The 21,177-nt window shown below is 38.3% G+C and overlaps 1 protein-coding gene across 1 annotated transcript in view; it reads left to right on the top strand.

The window, feature by feature from the left end:
- The first annotated feature begins 15,352 nt into the window (after nt 1-15,352).
- LOC146455086 (uncharacterized) overlaps nt 15,353-21,177 on the top strand; it is a 36,151-nt gene continuing 30,326 nt past the window's right edge. The window contains exons 1-4 of the mRNA XM_085094665.1: nt 15,353-16,430; nt 18,045-18,139; nt 19,352-19,402; nt 19,508-19,615. Of these exons, the coding sequence (XP_084950791.1) occupies nt 16,164-16,430; nt 18,045-18,139; nt 19,352-19,402; nt 19,508-19,615 (521 nt within the window). The 5' untranslated portion in view covers nt 15,353-16,163. The remainder of the gene's footprint in view (nt 16,431-18,044; nt 18,140-19,351; nt 19,403-19,507; nt 19,616-21,177) is intronic.

Genomic DNA, 21,177 nt, shown 5'->3' on the forward strand with positions numbered 1-21,177 from the left:
TTTTGAGTCTGTAGATGAAATCCTAAAGTGTGACCATTCAAATGAAAGCTACTGAGCAGTACTTTCCTGTGGTACTGTTTATTATGCTGTACAAGGTGGTTCTAACTTTTGAGTCTGTAGATGAAATCCTAAAGTGTGACCATTCAAATGAAAGCTACTGAGCAGTACTTTCCTGTGGTGCTGTTTATTATGCTGTACAAGGTGGTTCTAACTTTTGAGTCTGTAGATGAAATCCTAAAGTGTAACCATTCAAATGAAAGCTACTGAGCAGTACTTTCCTGTGGTGCTGTTTATTATGCTGTACAAGGTGGTTCTAACTTTTGAGTCTGTAGATGAAATCCTAAAGTGTAACCATTCAAATGAAAGCTACTGAGCAGTACTTTCCTGTGGTGCTGTTTATTATGCTGTACAAGGTGGTTCTAACTTTTGAGTCTGTAGATGAAATCCTAAAGTGTAACCATTCAAATGAAAGCTACTGAGCAGTACTTTCCTGTGGTGCTGTTTATTATGCTGTACAAGGTGGTTCTACCTTTTGAGTCTGTAGATGAAATCCTAAAGTGTAACCATTCAAATGAAAGCTACTGAGCAGTACTTTCCTGTGGTGCTGTTTATTATGCTGTACAAGGCGATTCTAACTTTTTAGTCTGTGAATGAAATCCCAAAGTGTGACCATTCAAATGAAAGCTACTGAGCAGTACTTTCCTGTGGTGCTGTTTATTATGCTGTACAAGGCGATTCTAACGTTTGAGTCTGTGAATGAAATCCTAAAGTGTGACCATTCAAATGAAAGCTAATGAGCAGTACTTTCCTGTGGTGCTGTTTATTATGCTGTACAAGGTGGTTCTTACTTTTGTATCGGTAGAGGAAATCCTAAAGTGTGACCATTCAAATGAAAGCCACTGAGCAATACTTTCCTGTGGTGCTGTTTATTATGCAGTACAAGGCGATTCTAACGTTTGAGTCTGTGAATGAAATCCTAAAGTGTGACCATTCAAATGAAAGCTAATGAGCAGTACTTTCCTGTGGTGCTGTTTATTATGCTGTACAAGGTGGTTCTTACTTTTGTATCGGTAGAGGAAATCCTGAAGTGTGACCATTCAAATGAAAGCTACCGAGGAGTACTGTCCTATGGTACTGTCTATTGTGTCGTATACAAGGTGATTCTCACTTTTAAGTCTGTAGATGTAAGCCTGAAGTGTTGCCATTCCAATGAAAGCTGGTAAGCAGCACTTTCCTGTGGTGCTGGTTATTATACCGTACAGGGTGGTTTAAACTTTTGCGTCCGTGGACGTAATACAGTCACCAATCAAATGAAAACTGTTGAATGAGCAGTACTTTTAAACGGTGCTTTACGTTTTCCAGTAGTTAACCAAAAAAAAAAAAACCAGTGTTTTTAATTTTGAACACGGATCTTCTTTACATTAAAAGGATTTAAAGGGAGAGTAAATCTGCGGATAGGCTTTCACCTACCAGAGGAAAAAATTAAAGGCTCCTATGAGCCAACTCGTGAATGCAGATGACACATCAGCAATTGAAATTAAGACGGCTACGGACACTCCCTTGAAAGCTAAAAGAAATTATATCTTTGCCCGATCATGTAACGAGAAATAACCATTCTTGTACTGTAAAAATGATTGTAAACTTATTCCCTACTCATTGAATAAGGTTATTCTGGTGCGCCGATTAAAAAATTTTCACGTGTTTTTTTATTCAAAGTTCATGCCGACACTTCACTAATTGAATTTAAGACACTGCACTTTGTGGAAAAACAAAAAAAACATACAACTGCTGAGATTCAACGAAAAATCTTCATTCTTGCACTAAAATGATTGTCAAATTATTCTCTACAGACTGAATGAGATTATTCTGATGGGTGGAGAAAAATTTTCTCGCTCTTTTTTTTTTTTTTTTTCCCACTAAATGAATTTACGACTCCGGTCTTTCTGAAAATTAAAACTGAAAAAACTTTTAACTTTGCTCAGATTTAACGAAAAATCTCCATTCTTGCACTAAATAATCGTCAAATTATTCTCTACAGATTGAATAAGAATATCGTGATGCGCCGCGAACAAAAAATTCTCGCGTGTTTTTTTCCACTAATTGAATTTAACTCATTCACTGCGCATGCCCGAAAGTTAACAACTGAGCCAACCAACCAAGTGAAACCGCACCATCGCTATAACTCGTTCATTGCGCATGTGCGCATTCACGAGTTCAAAATGCATGTGAAGTCTGCGCTTTGATTTAATCGTTCGAGAACTTGTGCAGCTCATCATTTCAAAATCCTTCTTTTTCCGCGTTTGCGATCGAGTGATCTTTGAATTATTTTATTTTTCAACTCCAAAACCCTGTATTTTAACTGAAGGAGGAGAGAGAGAGCCGTGAGAACTCGCCAAATTTGCCAAAAGTTTACGACATACTGAGCGAGCGAGTGAAGTCGCCTCACATGACGATAACTCGTTCATTGTGCATGCGCACGTTCACCAGTTAAGAATGACAGTGAAATTCAAACATCATTTTTCTTGAAAGAAATGTAATGGTATGTCTCATGAATGTCCCATGGTATGTCCCATGTAATGGTTTGTCCCATGAACCTAGTTTAATGGCCTTAGCTCCCACGAGTCTCCTGTAGTTCAGTGGTAGAGCATCTGAACTAGTAATCGGAAGGTCTTAGGTTCGACTCCTGATAGGAGCACTCGGGTTTCTTTTTTCCGAGTATGCCTGCGTCACTTTCTAGAATAATACATCATTCTCATCATTTTTCTTGTTTACCTAGCAATGCTGACTCTTGCTAGCTGAATTTTTCTGTGTCAACTCAAATCTTAAAGCCAATAAAATTTTGTTGGTGATGTTCATGAGATAGGTGGTGTCTTCGATAACCCCCCTACCCCAGAAAAGGTGGGTCTCCTACGAACAAACTTGTTATGACCAGTTCCCTTATTAGTTCTTAATCTTTAATCATCTTTAAATCTCCTTTTTTTTACCATTTTACATAAAATGCATTACACCTCCCCCCCCCCCCCTCACCTCTTCTCCTTTATCAACAGTTTAAAATAATAAACAAATTCTCAGTCATTTCTGAGACTGCGTACTTGCGCTCTTCAGAGCTACGATAGCGTACTTCGAAGAAATAGAATCAAAAGAAGGCAGAGACGCACGAAAAACATAGTCTTTAAGTAAATTACACCTTAGACCCTTTAATTTCCAAAGAGGAACTATTACCTCGTAAAACCAGGAGGTCATGTTCTAATTGGTCATTTACCCGTGTTCTAAATATAAAAAGATGCAGCCAAAGGTTGACTCATAAGGTCAATAGAGACCTTACCAACACACGACGAAGAACGTCAAAAAAAAAAAAGGTTTAATGAGCAAAACAAAAGCTCTGCACGTACGTTTAGAATCAGTACTTTTCTTTAACGTCCACTGCAAAATAACGACCACGACTAAATTGTAAGGTTTAAGCAGAACGTGAGCAAGATACTGTGAATTTTTCTTTCTCTTTCTCGCCTTGAACGCCGTTCCCAAATGATGTTCCTGGAAATTCGTTCACATTGTACAAGTTGAACTTGAATAATCACAAAGTAGATCATATAACGTGAATATATTTTCCCGTTTCTGCGCGCTTGTATACACACTATTTTTCACTCATGATCACGGCTTTGTCCAACCAAAGATCAGACGAGGCGACCTGGTAAAGTACATAAGCAATTTAAAAACGTAGCACGAAAGTACATCTGAAAATATTACTAAAATAACAATAAAAAAGTCAAGTTACTTGTTTTAAATTTACAATATTTAGCGACCAAAATTCAAAGCCGGACATGATGTACTGAACATTGCAAAGGGAACAATACACATAGATGAATTCGTGAACCAACCTATTGTTTATGTCGAGTTTATGGTAAACAAAAAACCAAATTAAAGGAGGATGAACATCACATGCAAACTAAATTTAAATACAAATTTATTCCCAAAACCCTACGTCTACAACCAAAACTTGTGAAAAAGACAAAGTGGTCTGGATCATTTAATTTTTATCGGCCTAAAGATTATCCACAAGGCCATTAACGCACCCGCATAGCATTGAAACTTCAACAGCGACCATCTATTTTGAAAACCGGGAGTTTAAGAAACGAGGACGGCAACGGTAACGAGAACGCCATTTAAAAATATAACTTCTCGTTTTTGTTACTCTTTCGCAATCATTTAAATTTGTTTAACTTGGAAAATGCTTGCGAACTCTCCAGGAACTGAATTAGTGTGAACGACGTCAAAGTAAGGAAAAATAAAGTATATTTTGCGTCATACGCTCCCGTTCTCAAGAAAACCTAAAATTTAGTCATTTCACGTTGTTGTTTTGCAGAGGACGGCAAAGAAATGTACCAAAATGTAAAACGCACGTGCAAAGCGATTGTTTTTGCTCATTAAGTCCATTTGGGGCTTCACACTAGAGCTTGTAGATATAATCTAAGTGCACTTGAAACCTACTTGAGTGTGAAGGGGTAAAACCTACCAACTTGAACTTTACTTAGTGACCATGGAAACCTTCATAGTTCAAAGAAGCCGAAGTACGCCGCCAAGTATGGCCAACACCACACTTGAGAACGTACTTGACCAATAGGAAAAGGGAAACCAATTGAAAGCCACGTGCTGCGGTGCCAGAACAGATAAACATTTTGCCGTGAACTAAAATTAATCCAAAAAAAATCAAAATGGATGGCTGGAGATACGCCTCGCAGTTTGAGGACTCCATGGAACAGTCTTTTTTGTAAGTAAACATAAAAAAGGAAAAGCCGATACAAATAGTTAAACTTACGATCTTATTTGAATTTCATATTTAGAGACAGCCTGAACCATCGATTTTCAGTTCAGAAGATGTCGCCTGTTCTTTTGTTTTGTCGCCAAGAACTCAGTCATAAACAATGAAGTACCTATGCATTCCCTGTAATGTTAAAACTCTCTGAGTTAAAATTAAAGACAAAATAAAGAGTAAACAACATAAAATGTTTTTTCGTTGAAAAGGCTCCACGATTTTCCGGCGAGCTATCGGCATTTCTGATTTTACCGCGAACGATGATTGACAGCTTGTGTTTCAAGTGTATACTTTGTCACCAGGTGTGAAGCCAAGTTTTCTAAAGTGCGACTTGAGATTTTCAAGTCCACTTGAATCAAGTGCTTACTTGAAACTAACTTAGCTTGTAGTGTGAAGCCAACAATTGTTTTGTGGCGTTCTCGTTACCGTTGCCGTCCTCGTTTCTTAAACTCCCTATTAACGCAGACTGAGGAGAACATCTGCTTCGAGCGACAAAACACAATCCTGTTCCGAGAAGACCTTTAATTCGCCCTATACTACTTTAGGAGTTGCTGCAAGTTTTACACGAATAACAGTGGAAGAGAGACATGAATTCGTTGTCAAATACATTTTTATGTAACATTATAACAGATAAACTTTGCAGTTATAGACTTTACCGGAAAAATATCAAACTGATAAACTAGATAACTGAAAAAGTGAACATATAACAATAACCACATTCACATTCTTAAGTTCTCCCTACATTTGTTTGTCCGTTGAAGGCAATGTAGAAGTGCTTGTACATTGCCTGAACATTTTTACACCGTAGGAAGATGTTTAATTAGGACATTCTACACACGAATTATACACACGTAACAAGTATGCAAGCAAACATCTGCACGGTGTATTTTAGAGGATAGCATTTCTCCGGCATGCCTCGGTATCATACTGAAAGTAATTGATTGGAGAGCGGTGTATAAACCTCAGGCGGGGAAATTATCCATAACAGTCTACTAGATTTTGATGCATGAAGAAATTTACCGTGTATTAATGAAAATTGGACTGAAACTCTCGGATTGCAGTGTGAAACTCCTGTATGGACAATTGAAGGAAACAAGACAAGAGGGCATACGCAACGCCATTGCAGAAAAAATCATACTTGTTAAAGAATATAAAGTAAGATAGTAAATTTTAAGCTGAGTACAAACGGAAGAAGAAAGATAACATATTTAACTTAGAGCGAGCATGGGACGCAGAAAAATCTGAGTCTTCGACAAGATCGATGGAGCTCATGACTTTCTCGTATGTCAGTATTATTTACAAAGGAGATACCAATCGAATTTCAATATTTGCAGCTTAAAAAGTATTGCAGTGCAAAATCTTCCGATATCGTAAAGAGGAGCAAAGAGACATCCCCGATTCATACATTTATTCCACAGCACTGAAGAATTGTACCAAGGAATTGATGTTGTTTAGTTCACTCTAATCTCCAATCTTCAAAGCATCTCTCCAAACTATTTCCTTTAATAATGAACTGACGTTGTCGCTTATTCAAACGCATTGTAAGCAGTGAAACAAAGAGGTATGCAGTCAATCAGCTATTCTTCCGCCAGTTTTACTTTTCTATACGTTAGCTACCGTCTGCTCGTGTTTTCATAGTCTATTTGCTTTCACCATCAACGGACGACTTTCTCTAGCTCTTCATCCATCATGGCTGTTAAGCAAGAAGATAAATGTCCTTTTTTGTATAACTCCGCTTGGCAAAAGAGTTACCTGACGGATGACACGTACAAAATTCTAGTTGCTATAACTAGTATCATCTCGATCGCTTTCCTTCCAACCATTGTGCTGAACGCAGTAATAATTTTTGCCGTGGCAGCAAAACGACAACTGCGATCCAACTCCAACGTACTCCTAGCGTGCCTTGCGAGCACGGACTTAATAACTGGCCTGGTTGTACAACCATTTTTGATCGCTGTAAACATTGAGCGAATCCACGGCGGAGGGCCATTTTGCACCTTGGAAAAGGTAATCACTATTGCTTTTATGGCAGTTTGCTCTGCCTCGTTGTTTCATCTCGTTTTAGTCTGTGCGGACCGATATGTCGCCACCAAACACGCCTTGAGATACCAGGACATTGTTACAACAAAACGAATAACAGTTTGCGTAGTTTTAGCGTGGGGACTTACAGCGCTTATAATAGCTTACCCACTTGTCTTTGCTGTAATTGACAGTCAAATCGAAACAAAATTATATTTTGCTTGGTTGAAGGTCAACGATGCAATACTTTTTTCGATCATTTCAGTTTGCATAGTTTTTATAGTTTATGCTTACCGATATATTTACTCAGAAACTAGGCGTCAGCAAAAACGCCTTGAAACCGAACAGCTTTCTCATGAAGAAGCTAAAAGACTGAAGAAAGCCAGCAAGGCAGCCTACACCGTGGCATTCATCCTTTGTGCTCTGATATTATCCTATACATCTGTAATAATAAACGCTGTAGTCACGGCTTATATAGTTGACATTACTCCATCAGTTACGAACATGTTGTGGAATTGGTCCATAACTATCATTTCGTTAAATTCTCTATTTAACCCAATAATTTACTGTTGGCGAATTAAGAAGCTACGCCACGCTTTTCTTGAGATCGTCCATTTACGTCAGCCTGAGAACAGTCCACGAGCGATAGAAATGCAAGCAATACCACGGCATCGTCCTCAAGTTCAGCCAATATCTTCTGAAGTTTTCTCAGCAGCTATGACTGTAGCCAACCAAGAACCGGTTTTGTTGTCATGCAGCCATCTTCGAGCCGAAGAAATTGTCCATATCCAGTAAACTGGTGAATAAGTCTTGTATGTAGTGTAATGTAAATATTTATCATGTCTAGCTGTTACGGGATTACGTAACTTCTATATTCATACGAATGAAATGTACTGAAATAACCAAATAGAGCTTTCTGCTGCAAAACGAGTATATTTTGCTGCCCCCAACCTGTTCCTATACCGCACTTTTTGGCTGTTGTGAACGTCATTTTGATAGCCCCACACGACTCTCGCAGTCTGGTAGCGTTGATATTTCTGGCCCGAGATAGTTTCATATCGTATTTATTTGTGTTATTGAACGTTACCTTATTGGTAAATAACACGGTATGTGATTCACGTAATAACGCAAATTTTATTTGCAGAAGTGAAATTTTGACCAGCCAGTTTTCACACACGCCTTTGTCGAGCCAAAGATCTGACAAGGTGACGTGGTAGAGGACATAAAAGATTTAAAAACGTAGCACGTATTTACATCTGAAAATAGTACTAAAGTATAGTTAATAAAACAGTCAAATTACTCGTTTTGAACTCCCATTCTGGCGAAAATTCAAAGCCAGCCATGACGTACTGAGTGTTGCGAAGTGAAGGACCGATATGGAAAGATGACTGAATTAGCAAACAAATTTATTGTTCATGTTAAACACAATCCTAATTACCGGAATATTCAGTGAGTATTACACGGAAATTTCAATATAAATGTATTTTCAAAACCCTACATCTATAACTAAACCTTGTGAAAAAGAGAAATTGGTATGGATCATTTAATCATTGAACATTACCTTTAGTTACCGGTCAATAACGCGGAAAGCCGGAACAACATTTCCGAGCGACAAAAAGACAAAACCAGCTATTGTTTATGTCGAGTTTGTGGTAAACAAAAAACCAAATTAAGGGAGGGTAACGATCACATGCAAACTAAATTTAATCATAAATTTATTCCGCTGAAGCTTTCTCTGCAGCAATGACTGTAGCCAACCAAGAACCGGTTTTTGTTGTCATTCCGCCATCTTCGAACCGAAGAAATTGTCCATATCCAGGAAACTGGTGAATGTCTTATGTGTAAGATAGTGTACTGTAAATATTTATCATGTCATGTTACGGGATTACGTAACTTCTATTCTATTCTAACTTCTATTCATACGACTGAAATGTACTGAAATAACCAAATAGAGCTTTCTGCTGCAAAACGAGTATATTTTGCTGCCCCCAACCTGTTCCTATATCGCACTTTTTGGCTGTTGTGAACGTCATTTTGATAGCCCCACACGACTCTCGCAGTCTGAGTATTACACGGAAATTTCAATATAAATGTATTTCCAAAACCCTACAACTATAACTCAGTGTCTATAACTAAAAGAGAAAGTGGTCTGGGTCATTTAATCATTGAACATTATCTTACCGGTCAATAACGCGAAAAGCCGGAACAAAGTTTCCGAGCGACAAAAAGACAAAACCAGCTGTTCTGAGAAGACCTTTCAAAAGGGTTTTTTTCGCTCTTCTTGAGGAGTTGATGCAAATATTACGCGAATAGTAGTGAGCATTGTGGAAAAGAGACATAAATTCGTTGTCAAATACATTTTTGTTAAAATTACAACACCAAAACAGCTTATAAACTTGAGAAAGTTACCGGCAAAACGCCAAACCGATAAACTAGATAACTGAAAAAGTAAAAACAAGATGCCTATACTGGCATTTACGCGAGATGCATTTATTCCAACTGTATGCTTCGCAGATTTATAAAACTATCCTTGCTAATGGAAAAGTTTGAGTCACGACGATCGCGTTACGTTGTTTCCCTTGTGTTACGCGACTCAGACTTTCACCGGAAATTTCTGAAATTCCATTACGATAGCGTAAGCTTCTCAATGACCTCTTTTCAGTCTCGCATCGTGGTCTAAGACTGTCAAACAAAGCACGATTCCTTCGCCAGGAATTCTCCAATTTCCACCGTTTTAAAGGTCGAGTGCTTCTTAGAAGTTATTCTTTCGATTTACCGTTTCAAAATTGTTTATTTTCCGTTTTAAAACGGCACACTTGATCTTGAGTCCACAACATGTTAACAATATGGCGCCACCAATTTAATCCAAGATTAATGAATAAATCAAATGATGCTTTGACGTCATACAAGTAGGGGTGAGTGGGTCCCCTCTCTCGCGATATACGCGACAAGAATGGATTTTGATTGGCCTGCTTTTGCTGAAGACAATCAGAACAATACATCCCGAGTAGGAGAGGGGAGAGTTTAATGAACAAGATGCCCTTAATCGGCATTACACGGAATGCTTAATGTAGCCCCATTTATTCCCCATGATATGTTTTGCAGATATTTAAAAACTATCCTCCCTTCGCAATTGAAATAGTTGAATGGTTTTATTCAGAGAGACTGCGTGATATTTTATCATTGTGTTACTGGGAATCATACCGGAAATAACTCTGCAATAACGTCATGACCCCGCTCAACTGGTCTGGCTTCCTTCGCCTTAAATTATTCAATCTGTTTGTTAAAGCGTAGTTTCTTCGCTGTGAACTCTCCCAATTTCTACCGTTTCAACTGTCAAGTACTACTTAGAAGTTATTATTTCGGTTTACCGCTTGAAAAAGGTTTGTTTTCTTTTCGCAAACGGCAGATCAGAGTCTTAAATTCAGACATGTGGCCTCCATTGAACAAAAAACAACTTTTCCAAATGATGATTTGCTTTGACTTCACACAGGTAGAGATAAGTGGGTCCCCTCCCTCGTGATATACGCGCCGATAATGGATTTTGATTGGGCCGTTTTTGTTTAAGACAATCAGAACAATAAATCCCTTCTGGGAGAGGGCAGAATTTAATCTAGGTTTAATGAATAAATCAAATAATGATTTGACGTCACACAGGAAGGGATGAGTGGGTCCCCTCTCTCGTGATATGTGCCAAAATAATAGATTTTGATTGGGCCGCTTCTGTTGAAGACAATCAGAACAATACTCCCACTAGGGGAGGACATATTTTAATGCATAAATTAATGTGCACATTTGTGGCTACAATGAAGAAAAAAAAAATATACACGACCCAAACCTAGACACGGCCTGCCCTACGGGCATTCCGTGTAATAAATTAATATACCGATTTGTGGCTACGACGAAGAAAAAGAAATCGACCCGTTTTTAGACACGGTATGCCCCTTCAGGGCATCCCGCGTAAAAATAACAATAATGAAATTCACATTTTTACGTGCTCCCTACGTTTGGCCGTAGAATGCAACGCTGGAGTGCTTAGATATTTTTACACTGTAGGAAAATGTTTAATTGGGACATTCTGCACACGAATTGTACACACGTATCAAGTCTGCAAGCAAACATCTGCACGGTGTATTTTAATTTAATTAGAGGATAGCCAGCATTTTTCAGTCTGGCATGCCTTGGTAAGGACAGTGGTATACGCAACGCTATTGCAGATAAAAACTTGCCAAAGAGTAAAAGTAGATAGTAAATTTTAAGCTCTGTAAACGGAAGACGACATTAATCTTGTTGGAGGCTTGAGAAGCAGAAAAATCTGAGTCTTCGACAAAAATCGAGCTCATGACTTCCTCGTATCTCAGTATTATTTGCAAAGGACATACCAAATGAATTTCAATATCTACATCTTAAAAAGGCTGAGGAGAATATTCATTAAGCTGAAACTGCGGGGACTGGGAAAGGCTGTTAAACATTGACAACACGCTGACTATTTGATAACACTTTGTTTACAATGTTACGAAACAATAAACAGACGACAATTGGTAGAAATATATTTGATGGCCTTACTATCACATGACAAGAAGTATCCATTGCTTTAACGCCCTTACTTCAAGAGTAGCCTGTCCTAGGCTCTAAGACAGTTGGAAGAAGAAAACAAATGAACATCCATTTATCGTGCATCCCCCGACCCAAACCCATTATCATTTTCGTGAGTTAAGGAAGACAACTTTTAGTCAGTATGTGTTTCTTGCTCGGTTAAGCTTAGGTTCTACCTTCTACCTTGCTCAGATTTAACGAAAAATCTCCATTCTTGCACTAAAATGGTTGTCAAATTATTCTCTACAGATTTAATAAGATTATTCTGATGCGCCGATTAATAAATTTTCACGTATTTCTTTTTATTCAAAGTTTATGCTGACACTTGAATTTAGAAATTCAATTATTTTAAATTCTTAAAAGACACCGCACGTTGTGGAAAAAAAACGAAAAAACCTATAACTTTGCTCAGATTCAACGAAAAATCTCCATTCTTACACTAAAATGTTGTCAAATTATTCTCTACAGACTGAAAAAGATTATTCTGATGCGTCGTGAAAAAATTTCCTCGGGTTTTTTTTCACTAATGGACATTACGATCCCGGACTTTCTGATAAACTGAAAAACTTATAACTTTGCTCCGATTTAACGAAAAATCTCCATTCTTGCACTAAGTGATCGCCAAATTATTCTCTACAGATTGAATAAGAATATCCTGATGCGCAGTGAACAAAAAATTTTCGCGTGTTTTTTCCCCTACTTGAATTTAAAACTCATTCACTGCGCATGCCCGAAAGTTAACAACTGAACCAACTAACCCACCAACCAACCAAGTGAAACTGCACTATCGCTATAACTCGTTCATTGCGCATGCGCGCATTCACTAGTTAAAAACGAGAAATAATACAAGTGACAGAGCGCTGGTTAAAAAAGACAAAGAACTAGAAAAGTACTAGCTGTTTGTCTGTCAAAACATGTTCTTTACTATAAAAGAAAGATGTCTATTTAGAGAACAAAGAAAAACGATTAAAAAGTCGTGTCAAAACTCAATCATGCTCCTCTTGTGCAACTCACTGTTCTTATTATTTACTTGTGTTTAGTGAAGTGCATTAGTGCCGTTTGTAGTCGTTTTAGGAACATACAGTGTTACAATTCTCTGGTCCAATCATCTACCTTATTGCATTCTCCACAGGTTTGATGTTTCCACGGTAAGCAGGATTGATTACGTTTTGAGTCGAAGACGAACCCTGACTCTTCATTTATAATATAAAGAGTTTCGTTTTTGATTACCTTTATGTTTGGGTATAAGTGGGTCAATATGAGACTTCGTGGGGAATATTGGACCAATATGGGTCAACATGGATCAATATGGGAATCTCTTCCACGATGGGCCATTACATGCCCCACTAACCAATATTGAGCGATGTTAACCCATATTGACCCGTGATGTTCTATGTTGACCCATGTTGTCCCATATTGACCGCCGTTTGCCCATATTGATCAACGTTGGCTCTTATTGGCTCCTGTTAATCCAAATTAACCCATGTGATTGTCGACCACTGTTGACCCATGCACGCCAACTTTTCTGGATCTCGTTTGCCCATGTTATCGAAAATTATAACCCACCCATTAATTTTCGCGCGATTTTAGTGGCTACTTTATGTCACGTGATGCAAATTCACAGGACGGTTATCACGCAATAACCCCCGCCTGCGTCGATATTTGCCCTCCTATTATTTCCATTGAAAAGAAACAAAGCCAGCGGAAAAAAGCCAGCTCAAGAGTTTCACCTTTTCATCTTTATTATTTTACATGGAAGAAAAACAAACTCGTTTTGTAGATGTCCAGTCATGTTTACAGCAAAAAGCTGGTCGCAAATGCTGTTCCGGAAAGAACAAAAATGTCAACAAAACATGCTGTCATTGGTCGAATCACAGTGAAAATAAGTTCCTGTAAACCAATCAAATGTACTTGTTTACGTCAGTCGCGCACATCCGCCATCAGATCAGCACTAGCTTTTTAAAGAGCGGTTATGCGCGATGTAAAAATTAATGGGAGGGTTATAAAATAAATAAACCCCTTTCTGGCTTGCTGGTATGTCGGCTGATAATGTCCTTGGCAGAGAGATTGTCCTCAAAATTTCACTTTTGCCCTCGAAGCCTTGCTTCTCGGCCAAATATTCATTTTTCGGACAATCTCACAGCCGCGGACGTTATCAGCCGACATACCAGCCGCCTGAAGGGGTTTATTTACTAAGTAACTCTTATTGACCCATAGTGGCCTTTTTTGGCCCATGATGGCCCGTATTGGTCAGTCTTGTCCCACAATATCGGCCCGTACTGAGCCAGAAATTTACATTCCCTTATAAAATCTTTTATTTCGCTGATGATTTAAATTTAGATGTCAGTATGGTTATTTCAAGCAAGACCCGCATCATAAAGGTCATCAGTTTTATTTTACAAATACTGGAGAATTCTCCCCGGATAAATCGCAATCTCCCACCTAGCATGTGTTCTCTATGCTGCTCACTGAAATCGCCAAACCTATACAGAAGTAGTTAAGATAGTTAAAGTTGTTTTGAGAAGGTAATGGCGAAACCATTGAGTCGAGTAAACATTACCGACGCAAACGGAACCAAATTGTTTTAATAGTCTGTAGACGCCTTTTCCGTTTTTTTTTTTTTTACCCTAAACCCGGAAGAGGCGTGTGGAACGCTTCCAAATTCGAAGCGACTAGCAATAATCTGGTTCAGATATCTATCAAACAAAAACACACAACAAACGCTGAACATTATTGTATTTTGACAAACAGGTGTGATACCAGCATACAGATCTTGCGAGTCACCATCGCACGTTAAATGACTGAAAATTGGTACAGTACATCACTCTCATATTGTAAATATCAAAACACTTAAATAAGTTAATTGCTTTAATTTTGTTGGTATAGATCGCCTGCACACTTATTTATGAACTTTGGTGAACACATACAGAACTGACAGTTTAACTCAATACATCTAAATAGCAACGAAACAAGGCCCGCTCTCGAACGGGACGAACTGCTTCTCAATCGTAAAACGAAATATCTCAGTGTTGGTCAAACCCGTCACTGCGAAGTACACTTCATTTGCTGCATGCAGAGTAAACCCATTTATTATATCTCTCAGTAAGTACGCGTGGTGTGATTGGTCAATTTTTCGGGCCGTATTTCACTGTAAGGCCGCTAAATTTGAAAGTTGTTCCTTTCCCGCGCGCCCGATTAACCTCAGAGATATAATAAAGATCTTACTAACCTCGTTTTCTCGGTCTGCACTGTTAGTTACGGATCCTCGTTTTTTCCCGTTGATTTATGGCCCAAACGCGAAAAACTCGGTCCGTAACTTACAGTACGGACCGAGAAAACGAGGTAAGAAAAGGTATTTCTTATTCACGTTTGCCTTTTCTTGCGAAAGAAAAAAAACTTTAGCATCGTCCCGCGAGATTTAGCACCAATGAACATTAATTAAAAAAAAAAAAAAGAAAAGAATGATACGGCAGTATGTACGTGCCTTTTCCAAAGCATTGCTATTTTAACACCTTTCAGCCACAAGACTCATTCCGTGCACATTAGCTTTGATCAAAAGATTTTTGCGTACTCCCAAGTGACGAAAACCAATTAAGTACAATAACTGAAGAACTAAGCTGAAATTATGTGTCGCCAAAATACAAAAGTTAGTCTGTTTTCTGACGTCCATCTATGAAGACACACCCCTTCAATTACCCTTGCTGGGATTAAATACTATTGTTGTGATATTGGTGTCTTGTATGCTGAATATTTTTTTAAAACACAGAATGGTTTAACATTTTATTGTTTCTCCATTCTAAAACTTTTGTTTCTTTTCTTTATCCGTGTAAATTGGTCTGAGAGCCAATTCCTATTACAATCAAGCAGGGCCGTGATGATGCAGTAGAACGTAATTTTAATCGTGTTTATATCACCAAGTTCAAAAATCTGGTCAATTTATCTAATTGACAATAAGCCATTGTTCCAGAAGCATTTTTCGCTAAAATGGTACAATTCCCACCGAGACTCAGCACACAACCGCTCACGCATTCTCCGCACGCTTCACGCTTCACGTGTTTTATGCGCGGTGACGTCATTACGAGGGCGCGAGCTTTGTATTCAGCAGTCAGGAAAAGTAAACAGCGAGACAAATGGTTGGATCTGTTTGTCTTTATGCCTACTTTGACCCTATCATCTCTTTTGGAATTCACAGCCATTTGCATTCTGTTGATTGAAGCAGCAAGGGACGTACTTTCTGATTTTCTAACTGTCTTTATGGTTGAGCGCAAACCGACGTTCATTGAAATTCTTGTGTTGTAAGGAGACCATAAACGATCTTGACCACATCCTGAGGAATTGTTACAAAGAGACTGATTACTTTGGTGATACAGCGACCGACATTTTACTGCCCTGGTGCCAAAGTTGATACCGAAAGCGATTTGCAAATGGATTAGGTGTCATGAAATCGGAGAACGTGTCCACAAATTGTTTTTGCCGGTGACAAATTGTTTTCGCCGCTGTTTTTATTGTTGTTTACACCCTTAATTGCGGTTTGGATAATATCACAGCAAGACTTCTCTCTGCATTCCCAAAGTCCTAAAGATTGAGCAGTAGTTTGTGTACTCAATCAATGTAGAGTGTTGCACAATGTGTTCATCGCGTACGCTGTTGCCTCGTGCAAGATGACAACGGCGTTATTCGATAACCCTGAAGGCGTTAAGCTATTAGCGTTAAGAAGCTTTGTAATTTGTGTATAATGGCTGATGAAGTACCTCAAGAGTTCAGTACTAGTGTTACGATACTTGTGGACAGTGAAAGCCCGGGTGAAAATCACGTTGCTACCGACGAGGTCGCTGAGAAATCTCGTTCTTCGTCCGTAGCATGGTCGAACAGAGCTTCTATAACTAGTCTGCAACGCACTCGGGAGAAGTTTCGAAGCTTGAAGCGCCGAACATCGGTGGAAAACTTTGGGCAGTTTGGCTTTTTAGTCCCTGCCTTGGCTTTATTTCCACAAGCTGATGGGGTAAGTTGTTATTTTACTTTAGCCCTGAGATTGTTCCTCACTTTCAAAACTAGAAAAAATCTTCAGTCTGATCGTATAACAAGGTCATCATGCATTCTGCACGATCGGTGTTAAAGACTAGTTCTTATGATGGACTAATTTTAATAGCTCACCCACAGTTTAGGTTAAATCCTATAAATCTATAATCAAGAAATGTGCGGTTAGAAGTTAACTTATATAATTATTGAAAACATTGCCCTATAAAATTTGAATGAACAACAAGCTTAAGTTCCCAGGGTGATAATTAATTTTTAATTAGTTATCTGGTGTGACCATATCTTGATTACTCACTTATTGTGGGCTAGCTTTTACAGTGCTCGTGTATAAATCGTGTCGGAAAGGTTTTCGCACAGCCCCGTACATCATGAATCATAAAATATGTACATGCATCAAGGTGCCTTCAATAGTGTTAATACGTACACTGTACAAACACTTAGGCCGAATAGTCAAAAAATTCATACATGATTAATGTCTGGGGCTCTTGCCATCTTCTCTAGTTTTTGAATAAAGTTGCCAAAAGTTCAAACAATTTCACGAGTTAACACATTCATGCAGTGATAAGCCTGTGTACAGCTGCCTGCTCCCTGAATAGAATTGTGACATCCTTTAAACTATATGTTAACCTACCAGCTGTTGCCAAGGAAATGGCACTGATATTGGAGTACTTAGAACTCAGCTTGCTTGTAGTTTAAAGGGGAAGTATCATGGGGTATTTGACCTTTTTCGTTACAAATGGTGAAATAAGACCTTAACTTTGCTACAAAATAATTCTAGAACAACGAGAGGAGAGAAATTAACCCTGGCCAGTTCTTGAAAGGAACAACTCGTGATCTGTTCTAGCGTATTTTGGAAACAAAAATGAGGGAACTTGAAAACATTAGCCTAATATTTTTCAAGTTTCAATCCATTCCGACCTACTCTGTCTCTGGCTAGAGGCACTTATCGACAGTTTTATTGTAGTGGGGTGATAATTTATAACAAACCTTGACAATTATTTTTTGTTTCTGTTGTCAGACAAACATTTTTGGGTTTTGAAATGACATCAGATTTTTGTGATACTTCCCCTTTAATATTAGTTGTCCACTTTTTCCACTGAGATAATTACAAACTTGTAATTAACAGAAACTTAAATAAATAAAAACTAAAAATAGTGTGAGCACAGACTAAACTAAAAGAAGCTAAAAACGTAAAATTATCTTATAATTCAGCAGATATATAGGAACATTTTATTTTCTTCTGTTTTGTCTGTAGAATGAAAACATTCTTTGTGGACACCTGTTTTATTGGGACACCTTGTAATTTAAATTTTATACACAGTTTTCATGGTCCCGACTGTCAAAAGCCAACTCAATACCAAGACCACCTAAATACAGACAGTGTAATTGAGCCTGATTCTCCGTGCCGTGATCTGAGGTCGCTTGCTGTAACACCCTCCTCTCCCCTTTGAGAATGGCAAGTGAGTGACAACAAGCAGCCTTGGGTCATTCAAGAATCCTGCACAGTTTTTCTGGTACCAGCAGCATTTATAAAAGGTGGAACCTAACTGTATTACTTAATTGTAATTACCTATTTTAGGCTGATGCTCTGACACAGCAGTTTGGAGATTTGCAAGGTGCCCACAGGGATCTCAAATTAGCAGCAGCTCACATTGACGATGCACTTAAAGGAAGGTACCCACCCTTAATTAGATTATTATGATGATAAGTATTATTAATATTTTATTTAAATAGTCTGGCGTCGACTGAAGCAAAATTTGCATACATCGGAAAAAATATGCGTGCATGATCAAATTTCAACTGCAATGTTCATCAATATATGCACTGGATACAGAACTATCTCTCCAGCATCTTTTCCCTTTCTTTTAGAAATCTTTTTTGTGAAAGATTGCATTGAAGAAATTACACGTTTTGTGGCCGCGGTAAAATAACTTTCTGTGGGAAATAAATTCATCAAACACGACAGTGCTGCACGCCCGTTGTACATTACGTTGCGTCAGAAATAGATTTTTTACCGCAAACTAGCCCGTGGAACTACGAAAAGACGATGCTCATCAAAAAAAATCCCATGCACCTTTTAATCTCCTCATTTAATGCAGCAATACGAGTAAAGAGGGCTATCCACCCAGCCCCAGCTTTGCGAGGTTTTGCGAGTCCCGTATTTCTAGTTAATATATACAGTAGAACCCTGCCTAACGACCACCTTGTTATTACGACTGTTTTTTTGTTCCCTGGAGGAATAGACCCTTCTCCAAAATGGCGGCAACAGATTTGAATGAGTTAAAATTGAACTGAAAGAAAAACTGATACCAGCACTGGAAAGAGCACCTTTACTTTAGAAACCTTGCAAAGTTTCAGCATATTAGGTGTTATATCAGCTTAGGAAATGACAAACTTACAGATGTTTGTATGGCTGGGGGTATACGTCATATCCACAGTCATGCAAACGTCTGTAAATTTTTCATTTTTCAACTTACATTTTCTCAGCTGATATTACACCTGATATGCTGAAACTTTGCAGGGTTACTAAAGTAAAAGTGCTCTTTCTAGTGCTGGTATATGTTTTTAATTTGAATTTTCGGCCGCCATTTTGGAGAAGGATCTATGAAAGTCCATTTATTTCCTTATTTTTACAGCCTCGTTGATCTGACCACCCTGTTATAATTAATACAACCACATTTTCACAGCCCAAAGGTGGTTCCACTGTATTAAATAATCATTATTCTTAAATGATTGTTTTACTGTTGTATATCATATTGAGTACATGCTTTAATTTGATTTACCTTTTTGTATATTATAAACAATTTGATGAATAGTTTTTTTTAATATATTCATTTAGAAATATTAGATGTATCTTAATTCTGCTCCTTTGAAATTTTATTGCAGGGGGAGTTATGGAAAAGCTCGCTCATATTTTAAGCCAAGGCTTGCCCAGAGGTATGATCTTTCAGCTGAAAGAATCTATCAAATCAAATATTTCTTTTGTATTATTTTAGTGACTTGATTAGTAATTTTGTAATCATATCAAATTTGTCATCTTAGGTGTTTTGACATTCTTGACAACCCTTGGTTTCGTCGAATTATCATCTGCAACACTCTGATGCATTCGTCTCTTATTTTCTTTGAGCCTCCGACTATTAATGTGTTGAGGTAAGTTTTCATGGGTGACCATGCAAATAAATCCAGTTAATAATTTGCACCTGAACTAGGGGTATCGAATGGTCTTTGCGAACATTTGCGAGCACCCAAGCCCTGCAGGTTTTTTTGCGAGCACGAGCAATGATCAAATTTGTCTTAGGAATAGTGAGCTCTTCGTAAATTTTCCGCTAGCAGGAAAGCATAGACGTTATTTTTATTGCAATACGCCCATAGCAGCCTGAGTGACACCTCCACAATACACATTAATTTACAGCTTATCGCGATCCTGGTTATGGCATGTATAATTGCATTATGTTATAGTCACATGTTTTCAACTGAACTTGACAGCCAGATTCATTGGAGTTCACTACCATGCTGAGATACATTTATTTCTGTACCAAAAAACCTACAATTAGCACGATTTACAAAATTTCAAGCATGCAAGCAGTTGCAAAAAGTTTGCAAGCACGAGCAAGTGAGCACTTGTTTAATTTTTGTGAGCAAATCGAGCAAAGGCCAGATTTTGTGAGCGGTACTATAAAGCTACAATCAGCAGCAAGAGTTCTGTGAAAGGTGCTATTCCTCCGTTTTGTCATGTCCTTTTCTTTCCCCCTTAACCCATCCTTTTAAATGTACATGTACATAATTGCAGCATTTCAACAGTCACTTACTCATATGAGATTGTCCCTTGAAAATCTAAGCTAGAAAGGGGGAGGGGTGAGGGATCAAACAGTTTGAGCAATTTTAAAATGGTTGCTAAGGGCACATTAATAACATATAACAAATAGGTTTTAGATTTCACTTCAATAGTCCAGTTTGCAGTGGTGTACTTAGTGACCGAGGCCAAGTTGTTCAAAACCCGATTAACACTAATCCATGATTAAAAGGTAACCAAGGTTTACACCTGGCTATATAAGTTTTTCAAAGCTAATTTTAAGCTAATGGTAAAGAGAAGTCTACGTCAAAATTGAGGGACAAAAATCTTTTTGAAGAGTCTTTATTGGTGAGTAATGTTAAACTCGAATCAAAGTTCCACTAAACCGGGATCAGCTTAATCGGGCTTTGAACAACTGGGCCCTGGTCTTTGACTGGAAATGAGGATGGGGTGACCTTTTTTGATACAAACATCACTGTTTTTCACTGTAGATTATGCTGTTTTGATGTTAACTAGTTTGCACTTATGTATGACAAGCAGTGAGGTTTGTATCAAGACAAAGTCATCTCCAGCCTTGCTTCAAATCTAACCGCACAACAGTAAAATGGGCTATAAATACCTTATAAAAACAGACTCAAACTCTCAATCTGGGCTGAAACTTTCTCCCTGTACTTTATTGCCTATATTCATTTTTATTAGGATCTCTTTACAAAGCTGGGCTTGATCCCCCCCCCCCCCCCCCCCATCCACCCTTTACCAGAAAATAGGCTGAAGAGGTAATCTGGCCCTACACATGAATCCGGATTGCTGTTATTTTCAGAAGTCCCAGAAAATGCCCATAGCCCCCTCCCCACAAAAGGGAGTGTTCACCTCTGACCACCCCACCCCTCTGGAAATTAAAATTCATCTCCAGGCATTT

The sequence above is a fragment of the Pavona decussata genome, unplaced genomic scaffold (assembly GCF_977016875.1).
Source record: "Pavona decussata unplaced genomic scaffold, jaPavDecu1.1 SCAFFOLD_286, whole genome shotgun sequence".
Lineage (NCBI taxonomy): Eukaryota > Metazoa > Cnidaria > Anthozoa > Scleractinia > Agariciidae > Pavona > Pavona decussata.